The following is a 22,426-nucleotide window of genomic DNA, read 5'->3' on the forward strand; positions in this document are numbered from 1 at the left end:
TAAGCAAAAAAGATTAGCTACTCAAATTTCTTTAGTTAGTTACTCAAACTTCAAACATAGGTAATCAAATTACACAGAGGGAAGGTTTATTTTTGGCTCATGATGCTGTGGATTTTAATCTCTAGTTGGTTGGGCCAGTGCTGTGGGGGCTTGTGATGGAAACGTAGATTACATGGACAAGATGCTGAGTAGCAGACATGAATGGGCTGGGAACCCACCGTCCTTTCTGGGACATGTCTCTAAGTCCAAACTTTCTAACTTGTATCTTAACACCCAGTGGTCAACCTTCTCTCCCTCCCCCTGAGCCCTCAGTCTCTGGTAATTGCCCTAATCAACTTCCATGCCATCAACTCTAGATCTCTCATGTGAGGTTATGTCCCTCTTGTCTTTCGGTGCCTTGCCTGTGTCATTTAACATAATAACCTACAGTTGTGTCCATGCTGTGGTAAATGCCAGGCAGACAACATCAGAAAGAAATCTCCTTGAATATCTTCACCATAAATGAATAATAAATATTTAAGGTTATAGGTTTGCCCTGACTTGAAGTTTAAACAGTGCATACACATGTCAAAACATTAGCTCACATGTTTGTCAAAACACCTTAATAATGCAGTAAAAAAGTAAAAGGAATTTCAAGTATATTCTTGCCATGTGGGTGCTGGGAGCTAAACTTTTTAACTGCTGAGTTAATTCTCCAGCCCCAAGAAGTTTTGTTCAATGAAAGATCAGAGGGATCACCAGGATTTGAAGGTTTCAAACTGTTTGTTGTAGTTCAAAAGAAGCCACAGCATGGATGTATATGACAAAGCATTTCCATGTTCCAATCAACAAAATAGGAAAATGGATGCTTAAATTTTATATAATTTTTATGTGTCCCAAATACATTTATGATTTTGATCTTCTAAAGATATAAATGTCCCTCTTAACTTACATATAAAAGGCAACTGGGTGTGTCTCCTTGGTCCTACATGTAGGCTTCACTGCTCCTGCCTCCTAGGGTGGCAATGATATAAGGTCTTCCAGCTGAGGTTGCGTGCAGGTGAATTATACAGACATAGGTATCACAGACACAGGCATACGCCACAGGGAGGCATTCATTCCCCCTAGTGACCATGTGTTCATTTAGCCCTTTGCAGGAAGAAAATAAAGGTGAACGTGGATTTCTGCCTTATCTTCAGAGTCACTTCCACATGACCTCCGTTTAGTTTACAGAGCTACAGTTCACCGGCATTGCTTTTGGTTCTTTTGACAATAAGTGGGAATGGAGATGCTGATATCTTTACAAGCTACGTGATTACCTGACGAGTTAGCACCAAGAGTGTTGGTGACAATTTCAAAATAGGGCTGGCCCTTTATGGAAAGACAGACCCTCAGGAAACTGGATTCCACTCTCATCGCCTTTAGTAAACATGGGAGGGATGGAAGAGCTACTGCAGACATCGCTTATTTATTTGGAGCAGGAATAGATTGCCTTTGCTATAGAGTTGGGTGAAGGTTTTCTATGCTGTGCTGAGCAGGCTTGCTTGCATAGGGAAAGCAGTTGAAGAGACTGTGGAAAGACGAAGTATTGAAAGGTAAGGAAGAGGCAGAGCTAAACAGTAAATATGGCTTTTTGTTTACTAGATTACTCATGACAAATTTCATATAGTCATTTTCCTTATGATAAACATAAGAAAAAAGAATCTATGTTAGCTGGTCAATGGATCTCTGGATTTCTCCCTATTTCTTTAAACAAACAAACAAAATACAGAAACATGGTCTTTTTGTTTGTTTGTTTGTTTTAAATCTGAGAGTTACGACTTTGAACTGCAGATGGTGCTGTGATTCTATGAGTTTATGTCCTGTTTAAATCTGTAGCAAGAACTGATTCTTTGATTTAGTCTATTTTCCTCGATAGGTAAAAATAAAATTAAATTCTCTTTATTATTTTGTTTTATCGTGATGATGGGAGAAACTGTTCTTATTGCCTCGTGCTTCCTTGGACCACTGATAAGAAGCCTTGATGTGATTTTGCGGCTTCTTCTCCTCCAGGATGGAGTTCTTCGTGATCCCTAACCTATTTATTTCCTGGTGCTTCTTTTCAATGAAGTTGTTTCACCGAGGGTTTTGGTGACAATGATCTCAGGATAAAAAAAGAAGATCCATATGAAAACTATTTTAACCTCTAGTTTGTAACAACTAGCTTAAAAAAAAAAAAAAAGATTTCCTGGAATTAAGCCACAGGAACTCTGGCTTAAGTCAGACCTGTCAGCTGGACAACAAAATTCCAGACATTTTGAAATTTAATTCATTTAATTTTTCTTGTAAATGGATTAGAAAATATGATTAAGCTCTAGCAAGATAATTCTCACTGCATTGGCCGGCCCTCAGTGCAACAAAGAGAGACTAAAATCTTAGAGGACAATAAAGTAAAGAAAATTGAGAGCTATATATCCCTAAGGATATACGTAATAAAACACACACACACACACACACACACACACACACCAGGACTTTTAAATGAATGGACATTGCCTTTGTTTTCCATGACACTCTTAGGATAGCTGCATTTTGACATTAAGTCCCAATTAAATGTATGTCAGGCTACTTTGAGGTTAAAATCAACAAAAAAAAATTAAGCATTCATCACAGTACTCTACAAAGGTCTTTTCCCTGATCCTTTGAAATCACATTTATGTAAAGCGACTGAGTTGGAGATTCTGAAGTAGGGTGAGTTTTGAGGGCAAACAAAGTGATTCAACATTATGCAAAGACATAAAATGAGGAGAATGCCTTTGAAGAGAAAGAGAGATTCAGTCCCTGGAGTATACAGTCTGATCATTATTTATTTTTGGAATATTTGATATAGTGGGCAAAGAGAAGGAGTGGGAATTATGATATTTTAAACAAAGTGTAGAAGAGTGCTAGTGCCATGGCTTACACAACAGCGTGTATACTATAGCATCTTAGACACATAATGGAACCCCTCTCCCCGAGGATTAGACTCAACATAAAAGAAGTGTAATAATAGAAAGATGCAAAATCATTTATGACTGCTTTTTAAATTAGAGTAGGTTTCTAGAAAACTTTAATTCAGATATGCATAAGCAGCATAAAGTTTTTTAAAAGGCATTAAAGCAATTGACACTTTGTAGAAACGAGGAATTATACTCTAAGCACAACACAAGTTTTCTGCATTTGTTCCTGAAGAAAGTCCTTATTTTCTAAGGTACTCCTAGGCCCTGTCTATAACATTATAATCATCTTCTAGTTCATCACAGCTAAGTAAAGATTAAAGCATTGCACATCCAGCTAAGTACTTTTCTTTTTTTAAAAAAGAGTTCATTTCCTCTCTCTTGAACTTGTTTGCTATAAATGTATATAAATCAGGCATGATGACAATTTAATAAGAACTTCAAGACCTGTTCATCCCATGGGATCACTACTGTGACGTCTTTCGGGGAGCCTTCTGATTGCTCAGCCCGAAGCACAAGCCCTATAAAATGAGAGACTTTGAGATGCTGGTCAGCTTGGACAGCAGAGCACTAGCCAGCTACAGCCAACCGTTCCCCAGGAACCGGGAACAGACTGGTGGAGCCTTCCCTAGAGCAGAACTTCAGCACCCTAGACAGCTGCCACGAAGCCGGAAAGGCAGCCCTGCCTGAAGGAAACAGCCAAGGGTAAGCAAAATCTTCCACTTCTTCCTCTCCTCTCTGTCACTGGGACTTTGAATAGGAGTTTGTGAAAATTTCTCTCTTAAAAAGAATTTTACAGTGTTCGTCTTTTTGCAATAGCCAAATACAATAATCATGACAAGTCACTGAATAAAGATAGAAATGCCTCAATTTCTCTCTTATGACCCCATCTGCTTAGAGGATTCTTAGTCCTGCTTAATCCTTCATTAAGTATTGCCTTTTAAAAAATAAAGTAAGACGAGTTTGCTTGTGGGGGGGGTTTTGAGCAAAGTGTTCAGCTTGATGCATTTGTTTTGGGGGTTTTCAATCTGCGTTTAAAGAGCTTTTCTTTCTGTTTCTAAACAGATCGAGCCTAGAAAGCACTCACTTTCTTTATCATTTAATTTTTAAGTGCTATGACTTTTGTAGGTACCAAGAGGTAAAACCCTTGAAGATCTCTGTGCTAGCTCGACAGTGTTTACAAATAGGACATGTGAATAGATCGAATGCAGGATGCATGGGCTCTACAGATAAAGGCATATAAATCGATTTCCTGGAAAAACTTGTTCCAGTGCCAAGTGACTCTGAGGGCATTAAGTTTTATCCTTGAATAAATTTGCTTGGGCCTTGGTTTAAAGAAATAACTTATCAGTGGTTTCTATAACAAATACAGAGAAAATAAGAATTTCAATGTAATATGTATACAAGATTTTTGCCTTAATGATACAAATCTATACTTTATATACATATATGTACTATGAACATGCAAACTCTAAAATACAATTGGCTAGAAGGAAAATTAATTAGGTAATACCCCAGTTTTACATCAATCAGATATTATAGCTTTAAGGGGGGAACCCAACAAATTCCTTGTGGCTGTTTCCTTCAACAGAAAAGACATTATGCTATGACGACTCTGTTATCAAAACACAGAGCCTAAAGTTATCTGCCTCCAGCACAACAGAAGCATGGCCCTGGATAGACACTAAAATTAATTGAGTGCCCGCAGAGGGAAAGACAAAAGGGAGCTGAGCCGGTGTTCAAATGCCTTTATCCTGGGGATGGATTCCATTTCCAAACCAGTGCTAGAAAACTAGCGTTATTTTACAAAGTAATCTTATGTCAGTAAGTCTGACTCTTTCCTGAAGAGAAATGACCATTTTCAACTTGGCAAGAGCCCCTGGTGGGGTTGCTAGACCCTCTGAAATGTTGCCAAGTGTGGCTGGGAGAGCCAGCATCCTTTCTCTTTTCAGAGGCACCGAGATGGAAGCCAGAAGCAAGCCTCAGTTCCTGGCATTCCTGATACTCTTCAGTGTGCTGTTCTCTCAGTCGCTGGCCTGGCCTCTCTTTGGACCACCTTCTGTAGTGAGGTAAGTTTCATTCTGGGAAAGTGTGCTTTCAATTCAGATAAGTAGGCAGGCATTCCTCTGCATCTAAATGAGATTTCCCACATGTTATTTTGGAGAGTGTTGCATTTCAAATCACATATTATTTATTTCAATATTTTGGTTGTAGTGTTGAGCAAATTCATTTCCAATGGGAAAAAAAAACTTATTCTGGACTCTGGAATTCACCTCCAGTACATAGAATACAACATCAGTGGCCAGTCTTGCGTACCAGATGGATCCCATTTCTAAACTAGTGTTAGGAAGCTAACAACTTCTTATTTTCATCTCAGGCCTGTTCTGTTTCCAGTAGAAAAACTTCATTTAAATTTATATTTAATAAAAATGATTATAATATTAGTACTTTGTCAATGAGATATATACACATGAAATTCTGTTGAACAGAAATCAGTCTTGGAAGAATCACCCTGCCAATAATAAGGACCATGAGGAAGGATGTATACAATCCTCATAGAATTCTCTATTTGAACCAAAAAATTCTTAGTTTTACTATTTGACATAAGAAAGTTTATACTTTACATGCATCAACTTAACCTAAAATAAGATAGACTTATGTTAATAGTCAACTCATACTTAAGCTTTCTAATCTACAGGATCACTATTATCTAAAGGTAGATCATCATGTCTTTGACTATTTGCCTGTTCTTATGTTCAGAAAAGTGAGTAGTCTCTCAGCACTAATGTTCTCCCTGAAATTGTATAACGTACTACCTCTTCCATATCATTTGACAACTAGAGTCCCAACGCCTGTATCTCAGCAGATGAACAAGTCACAGGAATGTTGGAATTCACAGTCTGTTCAGCATCAGGCCCATGGATGGCCACTTTTACTATCTGCTACATCATCTCCCAGAGATACCAAAGTGCCCTAGAACTGAAACCGTTTAGAAGTTTACCCCAATATTACACACACACACACACACACACACACACACACACACACACACACACACACACTTTTAATAGAGCAGTGGCATTAAAAATACACAAGCGTCAACAAGTAGGTTATATGCCATATATCATAAATGAAATTCCTATTTTGCAGTACAGCATCATATGTTTCTAATCAGCCTGTGCTCATACACACAGCATGAGGATCTAGAGGGAGTCCTTACATTCACTATATTAGAATAACCATTCTCAAATGTGCACATCTGTTGGGTTGATCAATAAAGAGAAATATACCATGAGATGTAAAGCTTTGTGACACACATTAGGGGACTAGAAAAAGACAAGCAGGTTGCACACTGCTTCCATCATGTATTTGGATAATGGATACTAAATGCCACCACTTCTATGAGTAAGTATCAGGTTTTGTGTTTAATATTTGCTTTTGGTATGTTTATATCTTGCATAAATTGTTCTACCTCTTAATGCTGCTTCACAAACGGACAGCATGACATACACCGGGACAGTGTTCTTTGCTTATAGCTTCACTAGAATTGAATTAAGTGGAAATTACGTTTGGTTTAGAAATCTTGGACAAGCTGAATGACATCATTTTTGTGAGCTCACACAAAATTACTACTTATATCCTCATTAAATGTGGAAGCCATAGAGTCAAATTCTCCTGTCCTTATCTTGCAAACAGATATGTTTCAATTGTTTGTTCTCTGGTTTCAAGTAGTTGCCAGACCATAAATACCACCTTCAAGAAAAAACTTTATTGCATGTCTAGTGGAATTTTTCTTTCCTTAGTAGGCTGGATGACAGGATGCCGTTTGAAGGAGCAGGTGACCCTGACCAAGTCTCTTTAAAAGCAGACTCTGACATCTTGCAGAATCCCTTAGCAGAAAATGGCACACCCTATTATGATGTGTCAAGGTAAGTTCACTCTTGTTTATCTTACTTAGGAAACATAGCTGAAAGACTAAATATTCTAGTTTTATCTTTTAAAGGGATAGCTTTTTAATGACACTTCTCAGTCTGGTTAATATCTCTAGCAACTCTTTCAGCTATCCATATGGATAGGTGGTAAAAAAGCAGGATAAAAATATAATTTATCTATATGTCTAAACATGTTATTTATCTTTATTTATGCTCTTTTGAGCATCATGCTCAGATTATTACACAAAGCCCAGATAAAATTTAAGCACTTAGCATTCCATGAGGGAACAGTTACAAAGGAAAGAGCCCCCATGATAAGAGTCAAGGGATCCAACAGTGCTGTCCACTCCTGCAACTGCTTGTCTAGAGTAGTGTTGCAGGACAGACCAAAGATGTCACACTGAAGACCAAGTATAAAAGGTTTCCCATGTACTTACAAAGTACACTAATAGACATAAGATCTTCTCTATTGTGACAGACTTGTTCTCCACCCCCCCCCCCACACACACATTACTTTGATAGAAAAGAGTAACAAAAGATATAGAATACTGGTGAGTTTGACCAATTAACACATTTTTTCATTGCACATATATTTTATTTAAGGCAACATAAAAGCTACCCAGATATGTAGAAACTATAAATGAATTTTAGTTCAATATTGATTAGAAAAATTAATTTGAAATATCCTACCATGGAACAAAAATAAAGTATATATCTAAACCGGCCCATTTTTTTCAAGGTGTGGGGCTAGAGACATACAGCTTACATCGTGCTCCAGGTGACTAGAGATCCCTTTTGCTATCGCATTAGGGATCTCCTTTTATGCTTAAATTTTCATGAGCAGATTTTTTTGCCATTGAAAAGCTAGGATGTCTCTACAAGAAACTGTTACCGGGAAATCACTGTCTTTGCTCCCTTGCTTTAGAAATGCCAGGCATGCTGATGGAGTTTTCACCAGCGATTACAGCAGACTTCTGGGTCAGATTTCTGCCAAAAAATACCTTGAGTCACTCATTGGCAAACGAATCAGGTAAAGAGTACTTGTTTTTTGTTTGTTTGCTTGCTTGTTTGTTTTTTAAACAAAGACTCCATCAAAAAGTTTTTTCTTTCGAGAATTTTATTTACCTTGTTCAAGGCTCACAACTCTTTGATAATGTTCTTTCTTTTTTAAGAAAAAATAATAATTCATGTCATTGAGGAAAACACATCAGACCCACCTAGGGTGAGATAGAGGTTTTGGTTTATTTACTGTAAATATATTTTTCTTAAGTAAGTAGTAAAAATTTACAAACTAGTCAAACCGAGCTAAACTCAGGGGGAAAAGATACAGACTCGGTCTTCTCCTTCTTGTTGATGTTTTACCATCATTTTTGATTGTGCTTTCTTTAGCAGCAGCATCTCGGAAGATCCTGTGCCAATCAAACGACACTCTGATGCCGTCTTCACAGATAACTACACCCGCCTCAGAAAGCAAATGGCTGTGAAGAAATACCTGAACTCCATCCTGAATGGAAAGAGGAGGTAGGGGAAAGGTAACTCGTTGGTGTGGAGACATAGATAACCCTCACATGTTGAGCTCTATTTGGACACTGTTCTATTTCTCCATCACCTTGTGTGCTTTTTGTCTGCTCCCTGTGAACTTCTTACTCATTCTCAATTTTGGCTGCTGTCAGGCTTCATCATACTTTTTAAAACACTGATACAGGAATGCCAGCCCAAAGCCACTAGAAAACAAAATTTCTGGGGACGCTGACCTGGAAACTCTACGGTTTAAAGGTTGCTTCATTTGAATTAACTGTCATCAGAGTTTAAAACAATGGCTATTTTCAATCAGGGAATGGTTTAATCAAGTGTTCACTTTTAAAATATACAAAGTGCAGTTATTGATTTTGTCATGCATATTTATACCCAACAACCCTGTCTTATCACGTTTATCCATGATGCATCTGTGTGTTCTGTTTCTAAAAGTATGTGTCTGTATAGTATGTAAATATTGGACACAGGGACGGAAAATCCAATGCTTTGACTCCAGTTGCCTTTGCTTACATGCTGAGTATTAAGCATAATTTTATTTAATTGAAACCAGACAAGTGTATCCTCCTTGCCCACTAAATGATGGCTCTGTAAGGCTGATTTTCAATAGTATGGTCTCAGAAAAAGTCATGATCACTAGCTGCAGGGACCATTGTTGATCCCCAGTGTGTTTTGCAGAATGTCAATAATGACCTAGTCATGGTGTTATAATCGTTTCCTTGGAACATTCCTCAGCTGAGATTTTTAACACGTGCGTTTGTTTTCCTTTTGGTCTGAAGCAGTGAGGGAGATTCTGCAGACTTTCTTGAAGAGCTGGAGAAATGATGGGAAGAGGCCTCTGGGCAGAGCTGAAATCAGAGGTGAGCGTGCCTGTGTGCCCTTACTGTGTCCTTACAGCTACTGTGAAGAATGGGTGCAGGAGCAAGTCAGTGGGTAAAACATCTGAAGGCTACAACACCGTCTACGCAGAGGTACTATCTAGCCCACATAACACCTCTACCCGAGGCAGAGCCCACCTCAGTGAATGCCTTAAGGTGCTACATGCTCAGTTCTTATCTTGACAAAGTTACTGTTCACCATAAAGAGTTAGGCCTCTGTAGGGTACTTCTGGTCTACTTACCCTTCTCCCATGTGAAATTCAAACACAGAGGATCCTGAGTCACACGCTGAGGGAAAGTGTCTTAGTTTTGAAACTCAAGTCATGCTGCTTTCATTAACTTAAGATTTAGTCCAAAGATTGCCTGCTAGATCTTCAGTTAAGTGTGAAGAAATATCACAGAAGCACATTAAGATATATTGAGCTATTCTGGGTTTAATTTATTCCTTCAAACATAGCAAACTTCATGGGACAAAAAAAATCAAAGTTTTACCTCTCAAGTAAGAAGAGACACTGCAGCAATGTTCACTGTGGAAGATTTTTTTAATAAGAAAAATAAAAGAAAAAAGTATTTTTTTCTTTTATGAAGTGGTGTAGTCTGGCTATTCACAAATGGTTTTATATAAATGTGGATATAAGATATATTCTTTTATGAGTTATGTAAACTCACTACTAATCTCATTATTTTATCAGAACCCATTCACAATACTTGGCAAGAGAAAAAAATGTTGTATACCTGTGTCAAAAGTCATAACTCGGCTGCTGCTCTGCTGCTTCGTCCCTTATTTTTGTATTGCGGTAATTTCCTATGCAAATATCAGAGCAAGCAACTGTATAGCTGTAGAATTTTTTGATAAAATGGGATTTTTATTTATTAACATTTTTTAAAAATAAAAAGTGCCTAAAAAAAAAAGTCAGTACACTTCTCTACAATGGGCTCTGGAGAAAATGGCTTCTGATAGAACCACTTAGCATGGAAGTAACCTAGAAAAGATAAAATGGATGGGAATGGCTGGCCCCAGCAGAACTTGGTTTCTAATACATGAAAGTAGGCAGAATTCCAGCCTTGGCTAAGAGAGGAAATAGCTTTGTGTGGGCCAATGGCAACTCAGTCTCACTTTAATTTCTGGTGTGGTCATCTAAGATTTTAAGGATTAAACAAGTTTTCAGAATTCATCTACAAGGGTATTTTATTCCATCAATTAGATTAAGGATCTCTTTGTCTATGAAGGAAGCATAGAGCAAAAAGCTTGCCAGAACAATATTATCATATGTAGACATTCCTGGCTCAAGGATGAGAGCTAGGCTGGAAGTCTCCGTGGTAGAACACTTGCCTGGCCTACAAAAAATCCTTGGTCTCCATGCCCAACACTGAAAGAAATAAATATTACTTTGTAAGAGGACTATTTCTGCCAGATAAAGAATATGGCAGGCACTAAAATATAAATGTAGATTTTCTTGTGACGTGTAAGGTCATTTACTAAAGACCATGTTTATAATGGAAAGGTGACTTTGGGTGACTTTGCAGGCCCTCCTACACGCAGTCCACCCCGGAAAGGTACAAATGTTTCTTTGTTAATGATTAAAAGGAGAGAGCTTCTTCACCCTCCCATTCCTTTGTAACAGTCAGTGTTCTGGAATGTTCTCTTGACTCAGCTAGACACAGTCTTATCAGAGGCTGTTGATAAAGGCAAGGCAAAATTGATATTTACTAAGTGAGTGAATGAAGCTAATATCATACAAATTTAATAATTGTTTCTGCTTAGAGCACCAATTCTCTCTCTTTTTTTCTAGAATTCTCGAAGGAAAACAACCACGTGATTACATTATGAGTTCTACATGTCTAATTCAAGAAAAAAACTTCCATAGCAAAACCAAATAAAATGTGTTGTGAATATTGTGGTTTCCTTTATGTAATAACTGTGATGTTTACATTGTAAATATTATTTGAGCATTCTAACATTCATCTGTAGCTCATGAAATGCTTATAATTTCATATGCTATATATTCTTTCAAAGAAAAGTATATTTAATGATAGGTAGATACTAGATTAATTGCAATTATCTGAAGCTTTCTGCAAGGGTAGCAATCGAGGAAAATTGATGTGTTTATTTATAGCATGTAGTTAACTATTCAACAGAGCAGAACAGATAATCAGTGTGAACAAGTCTAAATGCTAAGCAGATAGGCTGCTGTGTTACATAAGGCAAAATATCTAAGGGGAATAACAAATTATGGATAAAAGAGATATGTGGCAAAAGGATTTTCAGAATTGTATTTCTCCAGTGATAGGTACTCCATCTCTCACGGATTCATCTCTCCCATTAGGCTTTGCAATCCCCAAAGGCTACTTCAGAGATGCTTCAGCTAGGAAAAGCCCATCGTCCAATCTGGGGCTTCCCCTTTCTGCGTGTGCTATGGATGTGTAAACTAGAAGCTAAATGGAGTGCTTGATTTCCAGTAGTAAATACTTCTCCCATAGTCACTCACAATGATATTTTGTCTTATTGGCTTCCTTTGCTGAAAGTACATTTGTAGACACAACTATTTTTCCAATGTGATTGTATGAAATTAAAGACAGGAATAAAGATCTTTGGTTATCATTGCAAATGTGTATTCTTGTTCTGATTCTTTGAATAAGCCAGCGGTACCTTCTTTTACATTTATACCTGCAGGTCTGGAGCTGGGTTTGTATGTGCTTGACTTGGGATTACATTTGTGAATCCAAAATCAACAGCTACTTACAAACAGCCTAAGATAAAGTCGAACACCCTGAAGAGCTGAGAATGCAGCCCAGTGGTAGAACGGTGTGAGACCATGCTTCAACCTCAGCACCACACACACACACACACACGCACACACACACACACACACAATCGGTTCAATGAATAAGTAAAATTTAATAAAAGGTCCTGTCAAAAATCAAGTAAGTGGTCTAATCGGTTGCAGGAAAATGAATAAAAACCTCATGTCTGTTAAATAGAAGTTTCAGAAAAAGAAGAAGTCGGGGGGAGAAAGGAGAAAATAAATAACACAAAGATGGTTTTCACTTCCTCTGGGCTATTTTATGAGGACTGGCTGCAATCCTTCTTCACTCACAAATTAGTATACACTCTGTATAACCCTGTCTGTTCCCTAATCAGTCTGTAGCATTTTCCAGTTTCAGCCACCATGTGTTGGTGAAGAGCATTGATTCTCTTGATACCTAGTTATTAAATTGATTTCTTATCTTCCTAGATACCTTGACTATATTCATCTTTGTAAGTCTTGGGGTGGCATATTTAATGTAGTTAGCTTTTAAGTATTTCTATAACAATTAAAGTGAAATGATCCATGCTAGTTAACAAGGTTCTACCTTGTCTGCTATTAATTTTTTCATTAATATAATATACAATACATTACTGCAAGCACTATTACATGTCACATTATTATTATATATTCTTTCTGGACAGAGAAACAGATTTTCTGTCTTGCAAAGTAGATTAAAGATGGCTCCCAAGAATTGCGTAATCATATCCACGAATCACTAAGATTAGAAGTACACACTTCAGTACATTTACATATGCAAAGAAAGTACACCCCGTCACTTATCTGCCACTTATGTGTTTGGTGTAGCCAACTCAAACAGTAGCCTGTCTGACTTCTGAATAGCATTTGTACTTTAAAAAAACAAACAAACAAAAACAGAAACAGAAAGAGGGAAGGACACATTAGAGTCATCTGCCTCCTGTTACCAGCTTTCTCTCCCTGATTATTAGAATATGTCCCCACTCCATCTCTTTCACCTAGGTAATTGCAAGTCCCCTGCAAGGTGCATCCCTTTTCATAAGCTAGTCTTTCTCATTCTCGCACATACAATTGTGCTCCTTAGGTTTCTTTTCCTTGGACACTCGCCTGGTTTCATAATGTAGTTCCTTTTGCCTTCGCTTTTCTCCTCTCTACGGGATTATGGGTTCATTCACTTGAGTTTCCTGCCCTGAGATATGCCTGCCTCATTTGCTGCCGTGGTAGGAGGGCTCACATAGATCCCTCAGATGTCTTTTTGTCTGTTAGACTCTCTCTATTCGGCATATGATGCTAGGGATGCATTTATCCATTTATGTTGTAATTTAACTATGTGATAAAAATTGTAGACTCTGAAGCAGAAGTTGTTCTTCAGTGTAAGCTTATAATTGACTGCTAATGAAATAATTGCCATGTATAGGTTTTTACAGCAAGAAACATCTGCCCTGTCACTGTACTTATACATGTAAAGAAATTCTACTCATACCTTTATAAATGTGGGTGGAGGTTATTGGAGTAGAGATGAGTAAACAAGGAGACTAAGGAAGGATGAGACAAACAGACAGTGTAGAGGGGAGGGGAGGTCTTACCACCATGAGTGAATCTGAAATTTACATAGGTAGTAAGGCTAAATAAAGGATTAAGGCCATCATTGGGAAGGCATCATCATATGCCCCAAGGCCAGAACCAAGAAGTGGGAGCGGGTGGATAGGGGAGCAGGGTGGGGGGGGGGGGTATAGGGGATTTTTGGGATAGCATTTGAAATGTAAATAAAGAAAATATCTAATAAAAATTGGGAAAAAAGATAAATGGAAGAGAAGGATGAACATTCCCACTTTTAGATCTCAGGTCTTAGAGCAGTGCTGGCCTAAGAATATACTGAAAGTGAGGATAAAATTGTAAGTAGTATTTGAGACAAATAATTGGCTTCATGCCAAGGCTACTATAACAAACACACACATACACACATGCACATACAAATGTATACATCCACTTATGTATGTGTTTGAGACAGAACCTCACCACGCATCCCATGATAGCTTTGAACTCACAATTCTTCCTCATGAGTACTGAGATTATGTACCACCTTGCCCAACTTTAGCAATCCTATTTTTTAAATGATACATATTATGGTTTTAATAATGAAATAAAAGTGAGAAATATTCTATTGTTGAACATTATTTAATACATTGGGACAAAACTTTTACTTGTTAATAACTAGCAAATATATTAGAATTTTATAATATGACTAATTTACAATCAAATCAATATTGCGTAGATGCTGTTAGTTCTTTCAGTTATGTGGGTGAAAAGGTAAACTCAAGTTCACTTGGAAGCAATGGCTATTGATAAGAAGCCACAATGAAACAAGCAAAATTATCACATACATTTTGCACTCCCTGACGTTCAGTGTAGTACCAGCATTGGGGCTCAATAAGAGATGTTGCTTCACAATAGATAATATCAAGGTAGGAGTCTAACTCCTTATACATTAACTTGAATAGACATGAAAATCATTGTCAATTATCACTCTGTGATGGTAAATGGCTTATCCATGCAGTCTAATTTAAAGGAACAAAATATTTCCTTAAATGTGAATGACTACAAAATAATATATATTGATTTTCCATTGTTAGGAAGTGGTATTCCTTGTCACTGACTTGGCCTTACAGATTAACAGTGAACGTCCAGGGTCCTTGCCTAGAACTTCTGATGTCACTGGGACACGGGTATACACTGTTAAGTTTCAAATGTATAGTCTGACCATGATTAAGACAAGAACATCTATCAGTCAGAAGTGCAAACCAGAGTCCTGGACTCACTAGAGACCAGAGCAACCTATATGCACACACAGACATCTGAATATACAACCAAAGGCTGACACAATCTCCTTCAAGTCATTGTTGCTGCCTCCTTTAGGTTGTGAGTTCTTTCAGGACAGAAATGGAGATCCCTCTCCCTTCGGAATCAAGGCCCAATGGAACCATCAGCCTCACTGCCGAGAATGTATCAAAATAGCATGGTTGGGAACACAGACACTAGTGTTTAGAACTAAGGTGTGTACATCTGTAGACCAGGACTTGCCGAGAAGCAAGCTTAACTTTGATAGGAATCAAACACTCTAGGTATTAAGCAGGAGCTTGTTTGCAGGAGGGCTCCTTCCCCAGGGCCCTCCTAAGACCCAGGAGCTGCAGAAATCTGTTTGCTTTTGGTTTCTCAGCAAAGTAACCTTTCCACTGGTTCACTAGCCAGATCAGGGCCAGCATCCTCTGAAGAGGGCTGGGTGGCCTCCAGAGCTTGCCTAAATCTTGGTCAACAGTTGTTGCAAAGATGTTGCTTATTGACCCAGCCCACAGATCAACCCAGGGACAGATTCAATAAAACAGAGGGAATATTGACTTGGCCTTTACTTTCTCATAGTGATGGGGCTCTTCTCCATGTGCAGAGTTTTCATATTGCTTCAGCCAGTTCTCATTTAATATGGCCAGAAATGGTTGCAAAGCAACAGCAGAACAGGATTTAGGCTAAAGAATCATCATGCGTTTGTGTGTCAATTTTATTATTCAGCTCAATGAAGAGGAAATTTGATCACAAATTGCTACTGTGGCACAGAGCACAGAAAAGCATCCTGAAATTTGGATGGCTTGTTATTCCATCTTGATCATCTTGTTTTAATGGGTCATTTTGATTCAAAAATTATTACCAAGAACAAAATTTCAATAGTGTATAGAACATGTATGGCAATTAGGGCATTAACAATATTTTGTAAATGTGTTTGTGTAGAGTCAAAATTTATTATTCTCATCACCAATATATAGTGTGCTAAAGACTGCCCCCCATTTCAAATTCTCCAGTGCAATTCCACAGTTAACTTTGTTACCTAAGAAGTCTATTGGCACTGCTACAGTTCACATCAATGCAGTGTGGCAAGGTGCCATCTCTGGATACAGTATGGCCATCACATCATGAACACACAGAAACTGTGGCTTCCTGCATGGAACCTAGAAACAAAAGCAACCAAAAAAAAAAAAAAAAAAAAAAGAAAGAAAGAAAGAAAAGAAAAGAAAAGAAAGGGAGAGACACAATGGGCAGAGGGGACTAACTCTAACTAGACATTGGTGAAAATGAAATGGTGTTAGAGGGGCCATGGGAGTGAGTGTAATTATGAGGCATTGCATACAAGCATGACAGTTTAAAAATATACATTAAGGTTTGAGGGTCTCACTGATAAAAACAAAAAACAACAAAAAACAAAAACAAAAACAGAAACAAAACAAAACTAAAACCCAGATGTTGCTAAGGACCAGTCTGACAGAAAGTTCTGAAACACAGCTGTGGACTATAATAAGAACATGTTTTATTAAGTTGTTTTAATCACCCCTATTATTATTAACTCTACCCTTTCTTAAGACTCAGAATATCACTTTAGTTTTATTTAGAAACATATCATTGTCCTGAAGAATCAAGAAATATATGACTGACCCTTAATGATGGCATGCATGTAATATTAGAAAACATGTATTGTACACAGACGTTCATGGCAGTTCTTCACCATCCAAAGATAACCAAGGAAAATAAAGAACAGAATGTCCACAATGGACATTACCATGGAAACAACCTCAATGCCTATGGATGCCTGGGTAGATAGAGTGTGTCATACACATGTAATGGATCCTCTATTACCATTAAAAATAAGGGAATTTTAACATGTTAAGGAGACTTGAGGAGATTATCTGAAATACGCTGTCAGAAATCAAAAGAATAAAAAAAAAGTGTTGTGTTAGTCAACTAGTATGTGATCCCTAAAATAGTCAATAAATAAATAAATAAATAAATAGCATTTGCTCAAGGCTTGGAAAAATGGAAAGGAGGAGTTAATGACTGATATCCTTCCAGTTCTGCATGATGAAAACCTCCCAGAGATTGATTCCTCAACAGTATGGCCACCCCTAGCAGACCTTACCCAAGCATACAAATCAGACAGAAACAAGTTCTAATGTGTACATGGGAAAAGTCACAATGGAAACCACACAGTAATCTGGACATGTTGGCACACACATGTAACACGAGCACTTGGGAAACAGACATTAGAGTATTGTAAGATCTAGGACAGGCTAGTCTCATCGTGAGTCTCAGGTTAGTCTAAACTATGTGACCCTGTTTCAATCAAAAAGAAATACAAAGTCAAAAACCCAGACTGAGCTGGAAAGACCATACATAGGGCTTTAGGAAGTTGTAACAAACAAAAGTTTGCTTAAAAAGATCATAAAACCATAGAATCACACCCTCGTGAATTTGATCATGTAGGACTAGAATACTGCACTTATTTGCTTCCTTACCCATAATCGGAAAAATACTCTTAAAATGATCCCAATAGAGAAGTTGCAATGGACCCTTCCTGTCCGAGCCAGCACCGGGGTACCTTGGGCATGGAGTCTGAGACACCCCCAAGGTCCTCACAGGACCATCCACGGGATCTTAAGACCTCTGGTGAGTGGAATACAACTTTTGCTCCAATCCAATTTCACAGGACCTGAGACTACATTAATTAGGAAAGCAGAAAACCCTGCCTGATCAGGGTCACAAGTCCAGGCCAGCACCGGGGCATCTTGGGCTCAGAGTCTGTGGACACCCCCAAGGTCCCCACAGGACTCTCCATGGGATCTTAGGACCACTAGTGAGTAGATAACAACTTCTGCCAGGAGGCAGATTCAAAAACCAGATATCTGGGCACATTCCCTGCAAGAGGAGAGCTTGCCTGCAGAGAGTACTCTGAACACTGAAACTCAGGAGAGAGCTAGTCTCCCAGGTCTGCTGATAGAGGTTAACATGATCACGTGAGGAACAAGCTCTAACCAGAGACAACTTTAACAAATAACTTCAGAGATTACCAGATGGCGAAAGGCAAACATAAGAATCTTACTAACAGAAATCAAGACCACTCACCATCATCAGAATGCAGCACTACCACCCTACCCAGTCCTGGGGACCTCAACACACCCGAAAAGATAGTCCCGGATTTAAAAGCATATCTCATGATGATGGTAGAGGACATCAAGAAGGACTTTAATAACTCACTTAAAGAAATACAGGAGAACACTGCTAAACAGATAGAAGATCTTAAAGAGGAAGCACAAAAATCCCTTAAAGAATTGCAGGAAAACACGAACAAACAGGTGATGGAATTGAATAAAACCATCTAAGACCTGAAAAGGGAAGTAGACACAATAATGAAAACCAAAAGTGAGACAACACTAGAGATAAAAACCCTAGGAAAGAAATCTGGAACCATCAGCAACAGAATACAAGAGATAGAGAGAGAATCTCATGTGCAGAAGATTCCATAGGGAACATGGACACAACAATCAAAGAAAATACAAAATGCAAAAAGATCCTAACTCAAAGCATCCAGGAAATCCAGCACACAATGAGAAGACCAAACCTAGGATAATAGGAGTAGATGAGAATGAAGATTTTCAACTTAAAGTGCCAGCAAATATCTTCAACAAAATTATAGAAGAAAACTTCCCAAACCTAAAGAAAGACATGCCCATGAACATACAAGAAGCCTACAGAACTCCAAATAGACTGGATCAAAAAAGAAATTACTCAGGACACATAATAATCAGAACAACAAATGCACTAAAAAAAGATAGAATATTAAAAGCAGTAAGGGAAAAAGGTCAAGTAACATATAAAGGCAGGCCTATCAGAATTAAACCAGACTTTTAACCAGAGACTATGAAAGCCAGAAGATCCTGGACAGATGTTATACAGACACTAAGAGAACACAAATGCCAGCCCAGGCTACTATACCCAGACAAAGTCTCAATTACCATAGATGGAGAAAACAAAGTATTCCACGACAAAACCAAATTCACACATTATCTTTCCACAATCCAACCCTTCAAAGGATAATAACAGGAAAAAAAAATACAAGGATGGAAACCACTTCCTAGAAAAAGCAAAAAGGTAATCCTTCAACAAATCAAAAAGAAGACAGCCACAAGAACAGAATGACAACTCTAACAATAAAAATAATAGGAAGCAACAGTTACTTTTCCTTAATATCTCTTAATATCAATGGACTCAACTCCCCAATAAAAAGACATAGACTAACAGACTGGCTAAACAAACAGGATCCAACATTCTGCTGCTTACAGGAAACCCATCTCAGGGAAAAAGACAGACAGAGTGAAAGGCTGGAAAACAATTTTCCAAGCAAATGGTCTGAAGAAACAAGCTGGAGTAGCCATTCTAATATCAGATAAAATCGACTTCCAACCCAAAGTTATCAGAAAAGACAAGAAGGGTCACTTCATACTCATCAAAGCTAAAATCCTCCAAGAGGAACTTTCAATTCTGAATATCTATGCTCCAAACACAAGGGCAGCCACATTCATTAAAGAAACTTTAGTAAAGCTCAAAGCACACATTGCACCTCACACAAAAATAGTGGGAGGCTTCAACACACCACTTTCATCAATGGACAGATCATGGAAATAGAAATTAAACAGGGACACAGTGAAACTAACAGAAGTTATGAAACAAATGGACTTAACAGACACCTATAGAACATTTTTTCCTAAAACAAAAGGATATACCTTATTCTCAGCACCTCATGGTACCTTCTCCAAAATTGACCATATAATTGGTCACAAAACAGGCCTCAACAGATACAAAAATATTGAAATTGTCCCATGCATCCTGTCAGACAACCATGGACTAAGGCTGATCTTCAATAACAACATAAATAATGGAAAGCCAACATTCAAGTGGAAAATATACAACACTCTTCTCAATGATACCTTGGTCAAGGAAGGAATAAAGAAAGAAGTTTAAGACTTTTTAGAGTTTAATGAAAATGAAGCCACAACATACCCAAACTTATGAAACACAATGAAAGCATTTCTAAGAGGGGAACTCATAGCTCTGAGTGCCTCCAAAAGAAACTAGAGAGAGCACACATTAGCAGCTTGGCAACACACCTAAAAGCTCTAGAAAAAAAAGGAAGCAAATTCACCCAAGAGAAGTAGACCACAGGAAATAATCAAACTCAGGAGCAAAATCAACCAAGTGGAAACAAGAAGAACTATTCAAAGAATCAACCAAACGAGGATCCGGTTCTTTGAGAAAAATCAACAAGATAGATAAACCTTTAGCCAGACTCACGAGAGGGCACAGGGACAGCAACCTAATTAACAAAATCAGAAATGAAAAGGGAGACATAACAACAGATCCTGAAGAAATCCAAAACACCATCAGATCCTTCTACAAAAGGCTATACTACACTAAACAGGAAAACCTGGACAAAATGGACAAATTTCTAGACAAATTCCAGGTACCAAAGTTAAATCAGGAACAAGTTAATGATCTAAACAGTCCCACATTCCCTAAAGAAATAGAAGCAGTCATTAATAGTCTCCCAACCAAAAAAAGCCCAGGACCACATGGGTTTAGTGCAGAGTTGTATCATACCTTCAAAGAAGATCTAATTCCAGTTCTGCACAAACTATTCCATAAAATAGAAGTAGAAGTTACTCTTCCCAACTTATTCTATGAAGCCACAATTACTCTGATACCTAAACCACAGAAAGATCTAACAAAGATAGAGAACTTCAGACCAATTTCCCTTATGAATATCAATGCAAAAATACTCAATAAAATTCTCGCTAACCAAATCCAAGAACACATTAAAACAATCATCCATCCTGACCAAGTAGGTTTCATCCCAGGGACGCAGGGATGGTTCAATATACGGAAATCCATCAACATAATACATTATATAAACAAACTCAAAGACAAAAACCACATGATCATCTCGTTAGATGCAGAGAAAGCATTTGACAAAATCCAACACCCATTCATGATAAAAGTCTTGGAAAGATCAGGAATTCAAGGCCCATACCTAAACATGATAAAAACAGTCTACAACAAACCAGTAGCCAACATCAAAGTAAATGGTGAGAAGCTGGAATCAATCCCACTAAAATCAGGGACTAGACAAGGCTGCCCACTTTCTCCCTACCTATTCAACATTGTACTTGAAGTCCTAGCCAGAGCAATTCGACAACAAAAGGAGATCAAGGGGATACAAATTGGAAAAGAAGAAGTCAAAATATCACTTTTTGCATATGATATGATAGTATATATAAGTGACTCTAAAAATCCCACCAGAGAACTCCTAAACCTGATAAACAGCTTCAGTGAAGTAGCTAGATATAAAATTAACTCAAACAAGTCAATGGCCTTTCTCTACACAAAGAATAAACAGGCTGAGAAAGAAATTAGGGAAACAACACCCTTCTCAATAGTCACAAATAATATAAAATACCTTGGTGTGACTCTAACTAAGGAAGTGAAAGATCTGAATGATAAGAACTTCAAGTTTCTGAAGAAAAAAATTAAAGAAGATCTCAGAAGATGGAAAGATTTCCCATGCTCATGGATTGGCAGGATCAACAGTGTAAAAATGGCTATCTTGCCAAAAGCAATCTACAGATTCAATGCAATCCCCATCAAAATTCCAACTCAATTCTTCAACGAATTAGAAAGAAAAATCTGCAAATTCATCTGGAATAACAAAAAACCTAGGATAGCAAAAACTCTTGTCAAGGATAAAAGAACCTCTGGTGGAATCACCATGCCTAACCTAAAGCTTTACTACATAGCAATTGTGATAAAAACTGCATGGTACTGGTATAACGACAAAAAAGTAGACCAATGGAATAGAATTGAAGACCCAGAAATGAACCCACACACCTATGGTCAATTGATCTTCGACAAGGGAGCTAAAAACATTCAGTGGAAAAAAAGACAGAATTTTCAACAAATGGTGCTGGCACAACTGGTGGTTATCATGTAGAAGAATGTGAATTGATCCATTCCTATCTCCTTGTACTAAGGTCAAATCTAAGTGGATCAAGGAGCTCCACATAAAACCAGAGACACTGCAACTTATAGAGGAGAAAGTGGGGAAAAGCCTCGAAGATATGGGCACAGGGGAAAAATTCCTGAATAGAACAGCAATGGCTTGTGCTGTAAGATTGAGAATTGACAAATGGGACCTCATGAAACTGCAAAGCTTCTGTAAGGCAAAAGACACCGTCAATAAGACAAAAAGGCCACCAACAGATTGGGAAAGGATCTTTACCTATCTTAAATCATATATGGGATTAATATCCAATATATATAAAGAAATCAAGAAGGTGGACTCCAGAAAATCAAATAACCCCATTAAAAATGGGGCTCAGAGCTAAACTAAGAATTCTCACCTGATGAATACTGAATGGCTGAGAAACACCTGAAAAAATGTTCAGCATCCTTAATCATCAGGGAAATGCAAA

At 37.9% G+C, this 22,426-nt stretch overlaps 1 protein-coding gene across 7 annotated transcripts; it reads left to right on the forward strand.

Annotated features, from left to right (window-relative positions):
* The first annotated feature begins 3,481 nt into the window (after positions 1-3,481).
* Positions 3,482-11,906, forward strand: Vip (vasoactive intestinal polypeptide). 7 transcript variants are annotated; one of them, XM_006512446.1, is made up of 7 exons: positions 3,482-3,659; positions 4,907-5,023; positions 6,758-6,883; positions 7,812-7,916; positions 8,279-8,407; positions 9,199-9,279; positions 11,091-11,906. In XM_006512446.1, the coding sequence occupies exons 2-6, from the start codon at positions 4,917-4,919 to the stop codon at positions 9,242-9,244; spliced, it is 513 nt and encodes a 170-aa protein (XP_006512509.1). In that variant the 5' UTR covers positions 3,482-3,659; positions 4,907-4,916; the 3' UTR covers positions 9,245-9,279; positions 11,091-11,906. The 7 variants fall into 7 exon arrangements, with proteins under 7 accessions (XP_006512509.1, XP_030100930.1, XP_006512510.1 ...); XM_030245070.1 differs by having other exon boundaries at positions 9,202-9,279; XM_006512447.1 differs by having other exon boundaries at positions 6,761-6,883; positions 8,276-8,407.
* The last annotated feature ends 10,520 nt before the right edge of the window (positions 11,907-22,426 follow it).

The sequence above is a fragment of the Mus musculus genome, chromosome 10, assembly GCF_000001635.26.
Source record: "Mus musculus strain C57BL/6J chromosome 10, GRCm38.p6 C57BL/6J".
In the NCBI taxonomy this organism is placed as follows: Eukaryota; Metazoa; Chordata; class Mammalia; order Rodentia; family Muridae; genus Mus; species Mus musculus.

Excerpts from the sequence above, each read along its gene's own strand:
- Vip (NM_011702.3), top strand. The coding sequence starts at position 4,917 with ATGGAAGCCAGAAGCAAGCCTCAGTTCCTGGCATTCCTGATACTCTTC. Across the intron at positions 5,024-6,757 it reads GGACCACCTTCTGTAGTGAG|TAGGCTGGATGACAGGATGC; the intron begins GTAAGTTTCATT and ends TTCTTTCCTTAG. Across the intron at positions 7,917-8,275 it reads CTCATTGGCAAACGAATCAG|CAGCAGCATCTCGGAAGATC; the intron begins GTAAAGAGTACT and ends TGCTTTCTTTAG.